This window comes from Sciurus vulgaris, assembly GCF_902686455.1.
Source record: "Sciurus vulgaris genome assembly, chromosome: 6".
Classification (NCBI taxonomy): Eukaryota; Metazoa; Chordata; class Mammalia; order Rodentia; family Sciuridae; genus Sciurus; species Sciurus vulgaris.
In genome coordinates, this window is record NC_136466.1 from 138436805 (window position 1) to 138454707 (window position 17903).

The 17903-nt window shown below is 37.6% G+C and overlaps 1 protein-coding gene and 1 pseudogene across 2 annotated transcripts in view; one reads left to right on the forward strand and one right to left on the reverse strand.

Moving 5' to 3' along the window:
* The window catches only part of C9 (complement C9), a 48321-nt gene that overhangs the window by 27994 nt on the left and 2424 nt on the right, over window positions 1–17903 (forward strand). Inside the window, exons 7-10 of the mRNA XM_079144461.1 lie at window positions 3405–3645; window positions 6300–6440; window positions 7726–7904; window positions 17017–17245. Coding sequence (XP_079000587.1) covers window positions 3405–3645; window positions 6300–6440; window positions 7726–7904; window positions 17017–17244 — 789 coding nt within the window. The 3' untranslated portion in view covers window position 17245. The remainder of the gene's footprint in view (window positions 1–3404; window positions 3646–6299; window positions 6441–7725; window positions 7905–17016; window positions 17246–17903) is intronic.
* Window positions 9043–14533, reverse strand: LOC306663865 (proteasome subunit alpha type-6-like; annotated as a pseudogene). The gene has a single exon. The product of its transcript is annotated as a proteasome subunit alpha type-6-like (transcript).

Below are 17903 nucleotides of genomic sequence, written 5' to 3' on the forward strand. Positions count from 1 at the left end.
CTGGAAGTGAGCAGAGGTGTACTGTACCAAGAACTCAGGGCAGATGTTTTGACTGAGACTCTGGTAACCAACAATTCAGTTTATACAGCTATTGCAATCACAGTGAAGAATTATACTTAGAAATTCTGGTAATTCATTACAATGCCTTAGAACAATGACTGCGAAAGTTTGTCTTTAAAGTAACAATGCCAGGAAATTGTCACAATGCACTCGAAATTGGTCTACTGATTTTGTAATTATACCTTTAATATGAGACTTTGATAGTGTGTTTGTTTTTATACTTAAGCCAGATTTCAAAGTCTGTTTTATCACCTTTGGAATAAATGTAAAATATGCTTTTTGCTGTCAGTATGATGCTGATAAAATCCTCATTCTTCCTTTTGTGATATCACAGTCACCTATTTAGACACCCTTCTCCCACATTAAAGTAATCACAGTAATGATAATAATTCACTCTTAGGATTGACATTATGCCTAATTGTGCAATTGCTGTGCCTGGGCCTGCAACATTGCCTCTATGTGCACATAGATACCTGCTCTCGAAAAGTGTACAGTTGGAAATCTTTTAAATCATTCAATAAATATTTAATTATAGATTTATATGGCAGGCCCTGTCCTAGGTACTGAGAATACTTCTGTAAATCAAGCTGAAAAAGATTCTTGTCCTCATGCAGCTGGAAGTTCAACAGCGGGAGGCAGCCAAAAACAGTAAATATGACAGCAAACGAAAGTCAGCTTTTACACTGCTGTGATGGAAAGACCTGACAGGAGCAATGTTCAGGAGGCAAAGTTTGTATTGGGGCTCATGGTTTCAGAGGTCTCAGTCTATGGGTAGCTGGCTCCATTCCTAGGGCTGGAGGGGAGGCAGAACATGGAGAAACAGTTCAAGATGTTGCACCAGGAAGCAAAGACTAAGCTCAGCTCACCACATACATACCCCAAAGGCATGCACCCAATGACCCACCTCCTCCAGTCTCACCCTATCAGCCTGCAGTTACCCACTCAATTAATTCACGTCAGAAGATTAATTCACTGATTGGGTTAAGGCTCTCATAACCCAATCATTTCACCTCTGAACCTTCTTGCATTGTCTCACACATGAACTTTTGGGGGACACTTCATATCCAAACCATACCAGAAGATATACAGTGTTTTGAAAGTCACAAAAGTTATGGAAAAAAGGAAAAGTAGAGTAACGTAAGGGAAATTAGGAGCAGTCAGCAGGTGACAGTATTGAAAAGAAAGCTCAAGGCAGGCCTCATTGAGGAGATGAGATCTAAGCGAAGATGTAAAGGAGAGTAAATCACCAGGCAGTTAGATGTGAGATGGGTATTTGGAGGAAAAAACTGTTGGAGACAAGTTGCTAAGGTAGAAAAAATCCAGTGTGATAACTTGGTCACATTGCATTGGAAGGAGGAAAGATTGGAGAGGACCCTTGAATTTGATGATGACAAGCCCCAAAGTCCATTGTAAAGGGTGACTTTTTCTCTGGTGACATGAGGAAGGTCACTGGAGAATTTTAAGTTGATCATTGAGATCATTTGTGACCTTGAAAAGAGAAGTTTTACCTTCAAGTACAGCATGATTGAATTAGATTTAAGAAAACCCCAGAAGAGAAGAATTGGAAATGGTACAAAAAGCTTTTTCAAGGAATTTTGCATGCAACAAGGGCAAAGGAATGGCTATCAGTCACTCAGGGAGGTGAAGCCAAGAGAATTTTTGAACATTTTCTTAAGATAGAAAGAATAGCATATATGAATGAAATGACCTGAAACCGGCCTTTGAAATAAGTTGAACCCAAGAACATCATATGTCTTTCTGACTCCAAATCCCAAAATAGACTTCCTAGTTTTAGCAATTGCAAAAATGAATTCAAGTCCACTTTGTGCATCTTTGAGACTTTATTAAGAATTACTACACAAGTCAGAAGATTAAGAGCTGCTATGACTTCAATTATATGGAGTAAGTTCCTATAAGGTTTTGGTTAGAGGCTGACCCACCCTCTGCCCCCAGGAGTTAAGTTATGTAGGCAATGTACTTTTGGAACACAAAAAGTTTGTTACAATGCCCATAAACCTCAAGATACATCTTTCAAAGGAAATAAAATGTTTGCAACACCTACACGATCGTCATATGTTAAACACAGTGGCAGGAGAACCTCAAAAGATTCATCTGCAAAATCAAGGATGTCAATTATAGGTAGTTTTGCCTGGGCCAGGCTGAAGCCTTGATTCACACAGTTCAGAGCTCCAGTTTCATCTTGGAAATTTAAGCCATCATCTCTGGTCCTAGGAACATTTAACTCTCAACTTGTTTAGGTTGGCTTAAGGTTTGGGGTTTAAAATATTATCTGCCCTATCTCAGTCGTTAACAATTGAAAGAACATAGTTGAAGGAACAGAGAAACCACAGACCTACATTTTAGTAAAGATACTGTAACGACTATTTCAGTGATTTGCAGCAAATAAATTGATGTTATTGGATCAATGTTTCCTTGTCTGTAAAATACAAAGAATTTATATGTAATGTATACATTTTCTTCCATTTTTAACATTTTAAAATCAACCTAGTGAGGTATAATTTCCATACAATAAAATGTAAAGATTTAAGTGTGTAATTCCAGGAGTTTTGACTATTATATACTCCTTCATAGCTATGAAGAAGATAAAGAACATATATCCCCAAACAAAATACAGACTATTTCCATCACCACTAGAAAATTCCATGAGCCCTTCACAATCAATTCCCTACTTATTGAGTGGCAACAACTTGACCAAATTTCTCTGACTACAGCTTAGCTTTACCTGTTCTAAAACTTAATAGAAATGGTGTCATACAGTCTGAATTCCTTTGGGTATGACTTCTTTCACTCAACATGATATTTTGAGACTTAAGTTTTGTTTGTATCAATAGTTTGTCCCTTTTTATTACTGACTAGTATTCCATTATGTGAACATGCTGCAATTTGATTATCAATTCCCTGGTCGATTGGCATTTGAGCTCTCTCTAATTTTAAGCTACTCTGGACTAAAGCTACGATAAAATTCTTATACGTGCCTTTTTGTAGACAAGGTATTCACTGATCTTAAGTAAGTCTGTAAGAGTAGAATTGCTGGTTGTAGAGTCAATGCGTGCTTCACTTTGTGAAAAGGTACTGAACAGTGTTCAAAGTGGCTCTATCATTTTACAATTGGACCAACAAGGTAGGAGAGTTCCAATGGCTGTACATTCCCAACAGCAATTGGTATTGATGGCATTTTAAATTTAGCTATTCTAATAGAATAAATTAGTATCTCAAGGTCACTGTTAAAAGCTTATTCCTCTGGAAGTTCTAGATTTTGTAATTTACTTGAAGTCATTGTAATAAGGCTCATATTTCTCTTCCCCAACTGGTCCATAACAAAGGAAAAAATGTTTCTGCATGTGAAAGGAGTGATTGATCTGGGTCGATTTGTGATGAGAAGTCGGGATGTCGTGTTGACAACAACTTTTCTGGATGATGTCAGAGCTCTTCCAGCTATCTATGAGAGGGGAGAATATTTTGGATTTTTGGAAAACTATGGAACCCACTACAGCAGCTCCGGGTCTCTAGGAGGATTCTATGAGCTCATATATGTTTTGAATAAAGCTTCCATGGATGAGAAAGGTATGCCTGGTATAGAATTCTGGCTACAGATGCCAAATTTAGTACACGTTATTTCTTCGGCTAACCCCTTTCAATAGATAAAGCCTTTAAAATACAGAGTCTAATAACCTGCTCTTTTGAGAGAACTCTCTTTTGGCACCTAAAGTTCTATCAAATAGCAAATTGACTTCCACCTTGAGTAATTTGAGCATTACTCACAGATATATAAATTGTATTACAATTTAATATCTATTATATAGGATGCTACTTTTAGTGAAGTGTTTTTTAAAAGGTGATAGAAGGTAGAAGAAGCATAATTTATTTCCTATTCAGTAGACTGGTTTAATTTATGCATGATGATTATCTTGCAAAGTTTTCTTCAGTGCTGGAAGGAAAATACTGTTCTAAATTTTCTCCAAGGGAAAGAAGCAATGTTGTCATATACCTCTAACATCTTAAAGCAAGGATGGAAATTAGATTTACCTCATATGATGACAATTCTAACCATGTGGTGGTGCTTGCATTGGGTCCATGTTGAGTAGTTTTCCAGCCACACATGAAATCATGGAGAAAAGAGCCATAGTTGATCACCAATGTGTGTCACGGGTACAGAAGAGGTTTGTGTACTACACGATTACCACCCTGGCCTGGCATCTAAGCCTTTTAAGAACAAAGCTGATGAGCTGTATGCAGTGATATGAGCTTATAGTTCAAGATACTCAGGAGGCTGAGGCAGTGAGATCCCATCTCATAAAAAACAAATTAAAATTTAAAAGCAAAGTAGATGCATAGTGATCGTGTTAATGAGTTTTCATTTTATTTTGTGAGTGATAATGACTGGCTGTGAACATTCCTTAAGGAAGTGATGGATGCCAGTGTATCTCTCTCCACCTTCACAATTATTTGGTGTCTAATAGGGAGGCAAGTGCCACTCAGACCCCTATGGGTCTTGAGCAAGTCAAGGTGTCAAGTATCAAGTGAGGACTAGGATGCAACTCTGATCCCCAGCCTGACACTCACTCCACAACCAGTGAACACGGCATGGATGAGAAACTCGGCCAGAGCCGGTGGGTCTTGGTGGCTGAGGATGGTCTTGGGCAGGAGAAGGCTCCACAGGGGTAGAGGAGTGTAAGGCGTTCTGTCTACACTGCCGCACAGAGCTACACCCACAGCCTCATGAGGGCTTTGGAGGCCCACCTGGTGAGCTATATTAACAGAGATACCACCTGGAAAGATGTGTGGGAGGACGGCCTCTTGAGCAATTAGAAGAGAACAGCTCTGCAGGTGATACCACCATTGTCGTTAATGAGTTCTGCTCCCTCTAATGTTGACGTTTGAACACTAGAGAAGCACGCCAAGGCAAGCATATTAAGCAGGTTTTATTTAAAAGTAGTAATAATACAGACTTCTCCCAGAAGGGAGAAAGGTGCCATGGCTGATGTTCTAGAATCCCAAGAACTGAGCACGCCCTACATCTTTTATTGGTTCAGGTCTTTTTTGTTCTCCAGTTCTCTCCCCACTTATCTCTCCTTCCTACCTACATAACGAGGCCTGGTTTTGCAGGTGAGATGCATAAAGTGAGAAGCAGATGGGGCAGGAGGAGGGCCAAGGTGATTTAGCCAGGCAAGGGTCCAGGGGGCATTAGTTAGCAGTTCCCTGCCTGCAGTCCTTGATAAAGGCAGGTGAATTTAGTAATCAATGGGCTCCCGAGATCCTTGACATTCCATTCTCCCAGGGGCAGTCTCCAACTTCCAGAGGCGGGTGGCTTCATGACTTCATTTCCTCGATTTGACCCGATCCCCTGTTTCTACACTAACTACCTGTCCCCAATTCTGGCTTCACAGGGACAATCCAAACTTAAAGAGCACATCAGAGCCTTTACTCTCTCCCCACCCCACCCCACCCCACCCCCTGCCTTTTTTTTTTTTCTTGTGAAAAAGCTTCACAAGCTGAGATCTTTAATTCTGGACTGCTCAGAGCTCTCCACAGACTTGCTACTTCGCTCCTGGCCTTACTAGATGAGGATCTTCTGGTCAATCCCAGTCCCCTAGATGAGGAAGTCACCTTCCTCAATGCTCCAGTGCCAGTAGCTGGGGAAGAGCCAAGTCCCCACCTCAATTGAGGGTATCTGGGCATGGCAGAGTCCACTGCTGAGGCAGACAATCTAAGCCCTTCAGAGTCACCTGTTTTCACCCTCGTCTTCAGCATCAGCTTCATTGTGGTAAGATTATAAGTCTAGAATTCCGTACTTCTGGCATTGATAATTCTTACGTTCTTTGCTAATTGTGGGTGCAGGAGAAATATTTGTGAGGATTAAATTAGTTAATGTGTACAAATGCTTGGAATGAGTCCAGACATGTAGTAAGAATTCAATACATGTTAGACATCATTGTTCCCCTTCCATGATCTTAGACAGAAACGATTTTAATATGAATACCTGTCTGACCTATGTCCTTTTAAGAAAGTAATAAACTGAGTATGCACTTTGCCACTGAGTTGACAAGCGAAGTAAAAATGGAAGCTACAGGATTCTAATACAAGACGTGACCTTGCATTTGAGTGTGGCAATGATGTCCAGAACCTGAGTCAGTATATTTCTTACAAAATAGCAAAATCAGGATTTATGATGTTGATAGACATTATGTAATAATTTTCAAAATAAATACATAAAACAGGTATCGAGCTGGAAGACATAAAGAGATGCCTTGGGTATAATCTGGATTTCTCTCTGCATATCCCTGGAACCTCTGAAGGACCTGAAGTCTCAGGACAAATTAATAAAAATGATTGTTTAAAGGTCAATCGTGATAAAACTGGTAAGTATGGTCAAACTTACGAGGTTGAAGAAAGATAGAGAACAATGCTCTTTCACAATGAGCCCTTTTCATTGTCCACCTTCTTTATTTAGAAAAATAAAAGTAAGAAGTATTTTACCTTTAGAGAGGTTTCTGAACCACTACAAGCACAAATGGCCCATGGACACGTGTTCGTTGCTGTCTCTTTTGTGCAGCGCGCAGCTCGAGAGGGTACCATTCACACTGAACATAATGTGGATTTCTGTATTTATAGTGGTAATGCTAGAGAACCAGTGCTAGAAACATTTATTAAGGAAAAGTTGCCTCCCCCCCTTAATTTAAAAAAAAGTTTTTAACATCAGCAAAGAAAGCCAGAACTATCTCCCCAAAGGCACCTTTCAGGACTTGACTTGAATCCTAATCCCACTCAACATCAAAATAGTGCACAACCTTTTTGAAGTTACAAACACCTTTGGTGTAACTATTACTCTCTGTTATTAATTGTTAGCTGATTAACAGGCCTGAGAGGTGATGCAGTTCTCAACTCTCACTCTACTCAGAAGTGACTGAGAGCATTTTTGAGACTCATTTATAAAGGGCCAACTGGTTCTAGAAGATTCAAGGGGGAAAGTGATGTTTTTAATCACATGTCATCATCTCTGTATTCGGCCCTGGGATTAACGGTGTCATCTTGGGCCAGACATTCTACCTCTCTGTGTCAGATTTTTCCTCCCTAAAAATGAGGGATTAACAAAACTTTCTTGGAATTTCTTGTTTGTTCTAAAACTTTACAACTCCATAAGCTCACACAACTTTGTTTAAAGTGCTCCAATCTGTAGAGACTGAGAGAGAGGGGGGTATGATTCTGGGGTGGAAAGAAATTTTGCTTTTTGCATTATCCTGTTTTAGACTCTTCGATTTCACTTTAATATTGAAATAGTTTAAAGCAAGTGCATGCAGAATATAAGTTTGAAGGTATGTTTGGAACAAAAATACATAGTACATCCAAAATCATGTGAAGTTCTCATGTGTATGTATGCATATGTGACAAGCGGTGAATTATGAATGCATCCAGATCATCAGTACCATTTTATTTAAAAGAAAGAAAGATGATTGAGGTCTACAGTTGGCTACTCATTAAAATTGCCCTTACAGATTTGGGGGCGGAGAATTGCATTAATTACAATTAAAATTGAACAAATACTCTAAACCATGTTAAAAGACTCAAAATGATAATCAAATGTGATCTCAATAACCAGTCACAGAATTACAAACGCTCCTCTTCAAGTCCTCTCTCTCTCCTCAGTAAACATCACTCGCGATAACCTCATAGATGATGTTATTTCTCTCATAAGAGGAGGAACCAGGAAATCTGCCTTTGAATTGAAAGAGAAGCTTCTCAAAGGAGCCAAGACGATTGATGTGACTGACTTTGCAAACTGGGCCTCTTCCCTGAGTGATGCTCCGGTGCTCATTAGTCAAAAAGTAAGGGACATTTGTTCTCGAATAGATCATGTCATTTTCTTATTAACTGTTAACGATTGGCTCATGTGAGCCGGCAATTCCATAGGAATGAGATGCGGGCCTTCAAACACACAGGCGTCATCCTGGACAGAGGCAGGGTGGAGAAGAAAGGCCCAATGTGGTGGCAGACAATCTGAGTTCCTGTGTGTCCCTTGTTGGATGTATGTTACTTCTGACTTCTACAACACTAAATAGCTCAGGCTGCCATGTTTTAAATAAGATTTTCTGTATACAGTTTATAGCACAGACCGGCACAAAATAGGCACCAAAAAATAGTTATTTCCTTGCTGTCTGCCCCCTGATGGACCCTTGCCTTCTCCTGGCCTCAAACCACCACTTAACAGCTCATGTGTGGAAAGTCATCATGAGAGAAATATTCAGAAGTTCTCAAGGAAACAAGAACAAGGGAGAACGAGTCTTATATTCCGAGAACCCTTATTCCCCCCACCTTTTGTTTTTATTTGTTCTAATTAGTTCTACATGACAGTAGAATGCATTTTGACACATTGTACACAAATGGAGCACGACTTCTCCTCCCTCTGGCCGCACATGGTGCATTCACACCAGTAGTGTAACCATACATGTATATAGAGTAATAATGTCTGTCTTGTTTTACTGTCTTTCCCATCCCCAGCCCTCCCCTCACTTCCCATTGCACAATCCAAAGTTCCTTTATTCTTCTCTACCCACCCCACATACATACACATCGACTTATCATAGAAAATATTTGGTCTTTGGTTTTTTGGGATTGGCTTATTTCGCTTAGCATGACTGTCTCTAGTTCCATCCATTTACCTGCAAATGCCATAATTTCATTCTTCTGGGCTGAGTAATATTCCATTGTGTATATGTACCACATTTTCTTTATTCATTCATCTGTTAAAAGGCACCTAGGTTGGCTCCGTTGTTTATCTACTGTGAATTGCTTTGCTATAAACATTGATGTAACTGTGTCACTATACTGATCTCTCTTTCTCTCTCTCTCTCTATATATATTTTTATTTATTTTTATTTTTATTTATTTATTTATTTATTTATTTTAGTTAGGGTCTTATGATGTTGCTCATACTGATCTCAAACTTCTGAGCTCAAGTGAGCTTCCTGTCTCAGTCTTCTGAGAGCTAGGATTACAGGCTCACCCTGCCTCTACCTGACTGTAATAGTCTTCAACTTACAAACGTTTAGGGGTTCGGTCTTGTGTTTAGTCCTAAGAAAAATACATTCTCTTCTGTTGTAAAGATATAAATGCCAATGTTAGTTGACCTCACCTTTCCCCCCAAACTAACTGGAAGAGTATGTTGGGTGTGTGTCATGTGTGTGTTTGTGCACATGCACGCATGCGAGCATGCACTTATGCGTGTGCATTTACTTCTTTTGTTCCAGATATTCAAAAGTGTTTTTTCTACTTCCTTTTAATAACTTATAAATGTTCAATGTTTATGATTTTCAAGCCTCAGATCAAATTTATCTTTGCCCATAACTTCAGTTTGATTAACCTGAGTTACAGATATGTTGACATTTTTTTCTAGTACTAATTATTGGAGAATTTTATTTCCTTAATCTATTTTATTATCTTTTAAAAGTGAGTGGACTCACCAAATCCATCTCATTTATGTGAAGGAAAAACTACTGAAAAATTGCAATCACTTTTCCCTTTAGGTTATGGAAATACTGCTATTAATAGATGTACAAATGTACCTGTTAGTTCCAAAGTAGGACGAAGGGAAAGAAAAAGTCAGCTGACTTTGCATCTCTCAATATGAAAATGAAATCAGAATTCCCTTGTTTTGTTATACTTAAATTTTATTTAAATTTTTTATCTTGAACTCAGGAAAATAAATTTATGTTGGAAGACTTTAAATAAGGTAAGAACTGGTGACTCAGGTGGATATTTACACCCAGATGGTCATCCAAAGGGGCTTATTATGTCTACAGAGCAAGTTCAACTTTTCTTATATGGATGGATCCAATATTATTCTCTGGGGGGTTCTTAATAATAGTTCTCTATATTCTAGAGCAAATTCTTAAAATCCCAAGTAACTAAAGCATCTGATGAAATTTTCCCACTGGATTTCTGACAGCTATTCCAAGACTTTGACTGGCTCACTTGGCACAGTCCCTGACTGAGTGCAGAGTGCAGGGTTCCCGTCCTTGGGAGCAGCTGCTCATTCAGACTTTAGATGAGCTGGCCTACTATCTTCCTTGCTCCTAAATGAAAATCCTGGGCTTTTTATATCCTTGTTCTACCCAAGGACAGGGCAGTTCTAGCGAGTACCCTGTAGACCATTTTTTAAGTTTGTCTTCTTGTAGAGAAAGTTCAGAAAACAGTATACTCTTGTGGTTTTTGTTGACTTGGTGTGACTTTTAAATTCCTGAAAAGGTGTGAGATATAATTAAGTCTGTCCTTGCAATAGATTCTAGGTCATTTTGCTCTCATTGATCCAGTAGAAGTGGCTCTCTAGTTAATTGGTTACTATTTCCAGCAGGTAATGACACAATTTATAATTGCTAATTCATTCTTTGATAATTTTATGTGTACCTATTGTCTGCAAATGATGTGTTCAAACTATGGGAATGGCCCTAATATTAAAATAATTTGGTCTGGGGATATATCTCAGTTGGTAGAGTGCTTGCCTTGCAAGCTCAATGCCCTGGGTACAATCCCCAGCACTGCAATAATAATATTAATGATAATAATAATAATAATAATTGCTCCTCCTATTTAATTATTTAAAGGATTGATAGAATCTCTCCCTACCAACTCCAAACTATTAATTGGTTTATGTTTAGTCCTCCGTAGCAAATTAAATCATCTAAGTATTTATGTTACAGTTATCTTAGAGGAAGGACCAGGAAGTTATATTACTCTTAGTAAAAGGCTGTGTGAATATATTACTGAGATTTTCCAAGTAAAATACTTGATGATGATGATGATGATGATGATGATGATGATGGTGATAATTATGATGATATATCCATATCTATAATTCTTTCTGTACTAAAGTAACTATGGTAATACTATGGTAGAACCTGTGGTTTTCAATCTCCCAGTGTCTTAGTCCAACCCAAGTATTGTTTTTTGGCCTCTCTCCATGCAGTAGACATAGGGCTGGCCCATTTTTTCAGAATTTTCTTTTGTCATAGATTTTGACTTTTTCACAAAAGACTATTAATTCTGTCGCCACTTGCCTGAATGTTAACACAAATGTTTTGCATTTTATCTCAACAGGTAACCAAACTTTGGTTTCCTCTTGAACCTATAGCTACAAACTAGTTACCAAAAAATGTCAGCTGAGGAAACATTTATTAAAGATTGCCTGGGAGACATAAAGTTTATGATTTCCTCCAGAACAATAATAGCAAGCTTGGTAAAGCTACAGTGCAGTCTGCTGGCTTCCTGTAAAGTTTTGTTTTGGCATTATTAGAAACAAAATCATGTAACCCAGAGGTTCATTTTCTGAAAGGATGTTACATAATACAATGTTCTCTTTATGAGAACTCACAGGAAATATTGCTCTTTAATCTCATTTTGTTTCTCTTGTAAATCAGGTGGGTTTTTTTCTGTGCATGGGATCATTAAATTCAGTTGTGTTTTTCTCAAGGCACTAGAAAATAGATACAAATTTGTGCCCCATCTGTTGCAAACGGATGGCTCCTCCTGGCACAGAATTTGTTCATTTGTGTTACTTTTGCCTCCATCTTGACTTTACTGTTCTCAGTTTTTCTTTTCCAGTTTCTTTCACCCAATTTAAACTGTGTATATGGTAAGTGACGTGACGTTAGCTCTTTCTAGAGGAATATGAGGTCATAATGGATAAACCATTTACACCATTTTTGCTCAATGGTGTAATTCTTGGCAAATATACACTGGATGTTAAAGAGCATCTGTATTTTAAAAGGCTGTCATACCAGTGTTCTGTGATAGTTGTGACAACTAAAATCACAGAGTGAAAATCATTTCTAACTTTCTTGTGTAGGAATAAAAATCAAGAAACTACATTTGGTATATACAGTTTAATTGTTTTGGATGTTTGAAAGAAATCTGAATGTACTTACAATTAAACTATGTTGCTAATTTATTTGTGTTTTAGCAAGTTTCATGATAAAGTGTATCCACTGAAAATAGATCTACAAATGTAGAAAATAGTTAGCTGGAATAGGAGAAAAATTAAAAGTTTTCTTACTTGATAGAAGGCCAAAACTTACCAGGAAAAAAGATGTGGCTTTGCAGAAAAATTTCAAGAAGTGCATTTTAATTGTTTTTGTCTGCTGGTGGGATATTTGGCCTCAGGGCTTGAGGCTTCTCTGAAACCATTGCTATTGCATGTCCTTCATCTTTATCTCTCTGAACACGTTTTATATGTTTTTCCAAATTGTGTTTCCTCCATGACCCTCTATTCCTTTATCTTAGATTATCTGGCCTTGACTTTCCTTTGAAGAATAAAACAAGATAATCTCTTTTCTCAAAAAAATCAAAATAACTCTACCACGTTCCTATGTTGTTTATGCCAATGTAACAGTATGGCAAGAGGTTACTTTCTTCTGAATAAATATGACATAGTTGAAATCTAAAGCCTGTGTACGAATTCATGAAAGACTATACCGGTGGACAATAGTGTTGACATTGTCAAAATTCTTGATATATTCTGAATATAAGCCTATTCTCACTTGAAATTGTTGCAAATATCTTATTCAACTTAAGACTTTTCACCCTTTTAGTGACATTTTATTTAACAGAGGTCCTCTTTTATCTTTCTTGAAATAATTTTAGACTTACTAAGTAAAATTGCACAAATACTATCATCAGTAATATTGCAAAATAGTAGAGAGAATTGACATATGCCATTCTTCCATCAATTCCTCATGTTAACAGTTGACATAAGCATAATAAAATTATCAAAATCAGAAAATTAATATTGACCATCTACACCACAGGCTTCACCCACGCTACACAAATATTCCCCTTAATTTCCACTCTTCTGTTCCAAGTCCAGTTCCATGTGCTTGGTTGTCATTATCTCCTCCAATATGTGTAAGTTCCTCCAATTTTTCTCAGACTTTAGATATTTTTGATGCAGACCAGTTAGTTTTTGTGTCAAATGTCTCTCAATTTAGATTTCAAGTAGATTAAGGTTAGGAATTTCTTTTTTTCTTTTCTTTTCTTTCCTAGAATACTCTCCTTTCCACCAGAAATATATGAAAATATCAGTTCCTTAGTTAAACATGTTCTCTGAAATAAAGGTGGTCTATGAATCCCTATCAATCTTCTTGGCTTTCTTATTTCCCAAAAAACACTGTTTTTATTTATACAGAGCCCTAACCACTTCAGTAGCAGGAGTCGGGGAGGTTCCTCCATCAATCCAGGGCCTCCATTATGTTGGTTTGTTGTTACCAAACACACAGGCAAGTGGCATCATGGACATGGTAAACTAATGACAATGCCTAGTCTCTCTCTGCTAGAGCAACGAGGTGAGCATCAATCTCTGCTTCCGTAAGAATCCTGAATTTAGGATTTTTAATTGTAACTACTCCAACTTCTATTTCTGAAGGTTTGAAATCAATTGATAAAATGGTAGATAGGCATGTAATTGCAGTTTCTACTGTCTGTTCAAATGTCCAATCAAATTTCTTCTTCACTTTTATTTCAAGGAAGCTGGTTGACTCAGTTTGCTTAACTCCTGCTGCAGTGGCTTTACACAGTAGTAACCTGCAGGATCTCACTTGTACACCTGAGGGCCTTGTTCTTCATCTATACCAATTAAAATCATTCAACAACCAAGTGGCCTCATTTCAGTATTCTGTGTGTAGACCTGAGAAATATCAGCAATTCTTTTACACAGCCTGTCCACCGGAATCTCATAGCCATACTTGTATTTCCAGTTAGCTGCCTCAGTGTGCCCTTTGTACCTGGGACCTGCTGTCAGCTGTCATTCCAGTCATCACACAGCCAATGTTTTCAGTTATCTTGAATAAGTGAGTCACTGTGCCGGAATCCAGTAATTTGTCAGGTACTTTCTTCTGTGTGACAATTACTGCACAGTCTTTCCCTCTGACAGCTACTGATGTAAGACCACCCTGGCTTATAGCCTTGAAAGCATATTCTACTTGGTAAAGCTGGACCTTGGGTGAAAAAATGGTAATGTGGTGGTCAAAACCAGCACTGGAACCACGGGACATGTCGGTACACCCACTACTTCAAACAGTCTCCACAATCTTTTTGGTTTTTATTTCTTTTTCTTGCCTTATTGGATTGGCTAAGACCTCCAGGAAGATGCTGAGTAGGAGTTGAGAGAATAGACATCACCAGGTTCTCATTTCTGGGAAGAAAGCATTCTGGATTTTTGTTGTTGGTGGTGGTGGATTTTTTGTTTGTTTGTTTGTTGTTGTTGTTTGGTGGGTTGGTTTTTGTTTTGTTTTGTTTTGCTTCTGTGGTGTTGGAGATTGAACCCAGGGCTCAGGGCCTCCCCGGTGTAGGCAAGTGCTCTACCACTGTGTCATGGCCCCAGCCCCTGCATATTTCTGGTGAGTAGTGCCCTCTAATGCTTTCCTTTAATCTTCTATATGAGCATTTCCTCTTATTTTGGTTACTTCCAAGGTTTCATCTTAATTGTGGGTATATAGCAGCTTGGATGTGATGTGTACATACTATTATGGCGATGATGCTTGAAGTTCCCATAGTTCCTGAAATCTGAAGTTTAATGTATTTAATTAGTTTTTAAATACAGCTGGCTGTTTAACCTCTTCAAATATTTCTTCTGACACACTTATACTCCTTATACTCCTTATTCTCCACATACCCCCATCTCTCTCCCTTTGCTATAGTTCTCCATTAATAACCTGTATTAGGTCCTTCGCTGTGTCCCCAAAGCTCTTGGACACTCTCTTCTGGGCTTGTTTTGTCCCTCCAACTCTTTGACCTCTGTGTTTTAGTTTGGATAATTTCTTTCAACATTTTATCAATCTTGCTAATTATTTCTTTGGCGATGTCAAGTATATTGATAAAGCTATCCAAAACATTCTTCATGTGCCTTTCCATTTGATGATTTTTTGGTAATGTTACTAATTATCAAAGTCAAATATCAGTCTACCCTCAAAATACTAAGGCATTGTGCTGAAATGCTTTTAAGATTTTCTTCATTATGCATTATATTACTATTATATTATCTATTATATTACTATTACTTTTTTAGCAGTTTTACTGTGATGCAATTAAGTTTGAGGAAAATTTTAACCCTGGCTTTCATTTGTAGGGTATCTTGACCTTTTTCACTAGGTTTGGAATATTCACGGTTGTTGATTCTTCAAACATGGCTTCTTCAAAATTATTGATTCAAAAATAAATGATTATTGCTTCAAGAATATTTGGTATTTTGGGCTGTCCTTCTGGGACCCAAATTGTATGAATCTGTTACCTTCCCACTCTAGAATTTATGTTTCCCATTCTCTTTCTGCATTTCCCATTCTTTTTTCTCTTAGTGCTTTATCATCAATATTTTCTTCTGGTTATATTCCAATTCACATCTGGTATTTAAGTAATTCATGAATTTGTGTATTATAAAATCAAGTTCTAAAATTCTAGTTGTTTCCTTATTTCAGGTATGCTAATTTAAAAAATACTTTCTGTTCTCTGATAAAATTTGGTCTTGCCTCTTATCCTCCATTTATGCAGATATCATTATTTCAAAGTCTGTCTATATCTGGTAGCTGTTTGAAGTCTGATAACACAGACATTTGCAGCCCCAATAGGATTTCAAAGGACACACAATCATCCAGCTGCTTTTCTCAGAATGTGACCCCATCACTAAGTGATGCATAACTATATCCAAGTTCCACTACATATGCTATAATTTCTCCACTATGAGAACTTTATTTTTGTATAGTGACCATGTCGTACAATAGATTTCATTTGACTCATTTCTCCTATTTAACTTAAATTTTGCATTCTTTGACCAATATCTCCCCACCCCTCCTTTGCATGAAATTAATTCTATTATGAGCCTAAAATACTTTGATAATTTCCAACTTCGCTCAAAAGTGTTTTTCTGGAAAATCTGAAAAGGTTTTCCTGATTCCACTGTAGCAACTATATATCCTACTCCAGGAATTAATGTGCAAGATAAGTCATTCCACTTTATTTTCTTGAAGTCTAATTAAATCTGACATTGAGATCCTGTCCATCCAGGTTGCTGGAAAATTCATCCTTCCTTCATTTATTGAATAAGGTTCAGTAAAGTCCTTCCTTGTCACCTAAATTGGTACAAGAATCCTGAAACACCTGTCCAGGAAATGGGAATGTGGTCTTTCCTGTCCATTGTTCACCTTGATAACCTCCTTCTCCAAGATTACGTGCTCACTTCAAGACAAGAGGTTCTAAGCCCTCCTTGCCAGGCTTATTCTTGGAATCATTGTCAAGCCTGGATTCCCTTCTTCATAAACAGCTTCCTTAGGGACTCTGCAGAGATCCCTTTACCTCCCAAAATAGCCATGAGAGATCTAGTCATGTCTCCTGCTGCTTGAGAATTATACTAACCTTTCACCCTCCTAGTCTGGAAGAATTTCCTCCTTCGCTGGCATTCTTCCCCCACTCCTTCCCTCAGTGAAAATTTCTCAGTGAGTGCAGGCTTTTAGACAAAACAGCCAAGAAAGAACTTTCCTCATGGGTATTCTGGACTTGGCCTTGCACACAAACCTTTTCTTAGCCAAAAGGTAACAAGCACCTGGCTACTTTCTGGAAGAGAGGAGGAGGAGAAAACAACAACAAAAACAATTATCAGGTCCCAAATTTAAATACTCTATTACTCATTTTTAAAGCACACATCGCTGTTCTTGGTAACACCTATCAGAGTTTCCATTTCAAATTTACCCGTGTGATTAGTAGATCTCTCTGATAGCAGACCCCAGGACTGGTTGATCATTAGTATAATCTTAAAAGCTAACTCCTTATCTGGCAAAAATAAGCATTCAAAGTAGTCTTTTGTTGAATTAATGAAACAAAAAAAAATACACGATTGAATATTTTATAAGCTTCTCTGTGCAAAAAGACCTAACAGTAAATGTGTTGCTTTTTTTGCAGTTGTCACCTATATACAATCTGGTTCCTGTGAAAATAAAAGATGCACACGTGAAGAAACAGAATCTGGAAAGAGCCATTGAAGACTACATCAATGAATTCAGTGTGCAAAAGTGCCACCCATGTCAGAATGGAGGAACTGTGATCCTGCTGGATGGACAGTGCATGTGTTCCTGTCCACTCGGATTTAAGGGACTTGCCTGTGAAATCAGTAAGCAAAGACCATCTTAAGGTGAGAACAACGTAAGTTATTAGGGACAAAAATATTTACTTTGGGGTTATTTTAATTTGAGTTGATTTGCATTAAACCTCTGCATATCCACATAGAGGATCAAAATTAGTGGATTAAAAATCAAATAATAAATAGTGAAAATGGATAAACCAGACTTTTTATGTCATTTTCCTGTGTTCTACCTCATATATTTAAACAAAAACACAAAAAGTAAGTCATAGTTATTTGATTGCTTTTAATTATAAAAATACCTATAGAAGAAGTTGACAGAAATATAACAAACATCTAGTTATTTACCATCTAGAATTAAGAAATGTTAAACATATATGACATATGCGTTATATGTGTAAATTATACACTGTGCATATAATGTAGGTGCCTGTCCATGGCACTAGACATAAACACATGCTTCGGAATTATTTTTAAAGGAAGACAATGACTGATTTAGTAGAATTCTTATTATCACATCTCCCCCACCCCTAAGAGTCCTGTTGCTACTACTCAGATATAGACACTTAAGTTAAAATTCTATGTGTCCTTTTAGTTTATATTTTTGAACTGGTACTAAATATGTGCCAACAAAAATGGTATTGTTTTATATTTTAAAACCTTTACATAAATGGCATTTACTACATTTTTATTTCCAACTTCAGTAAAA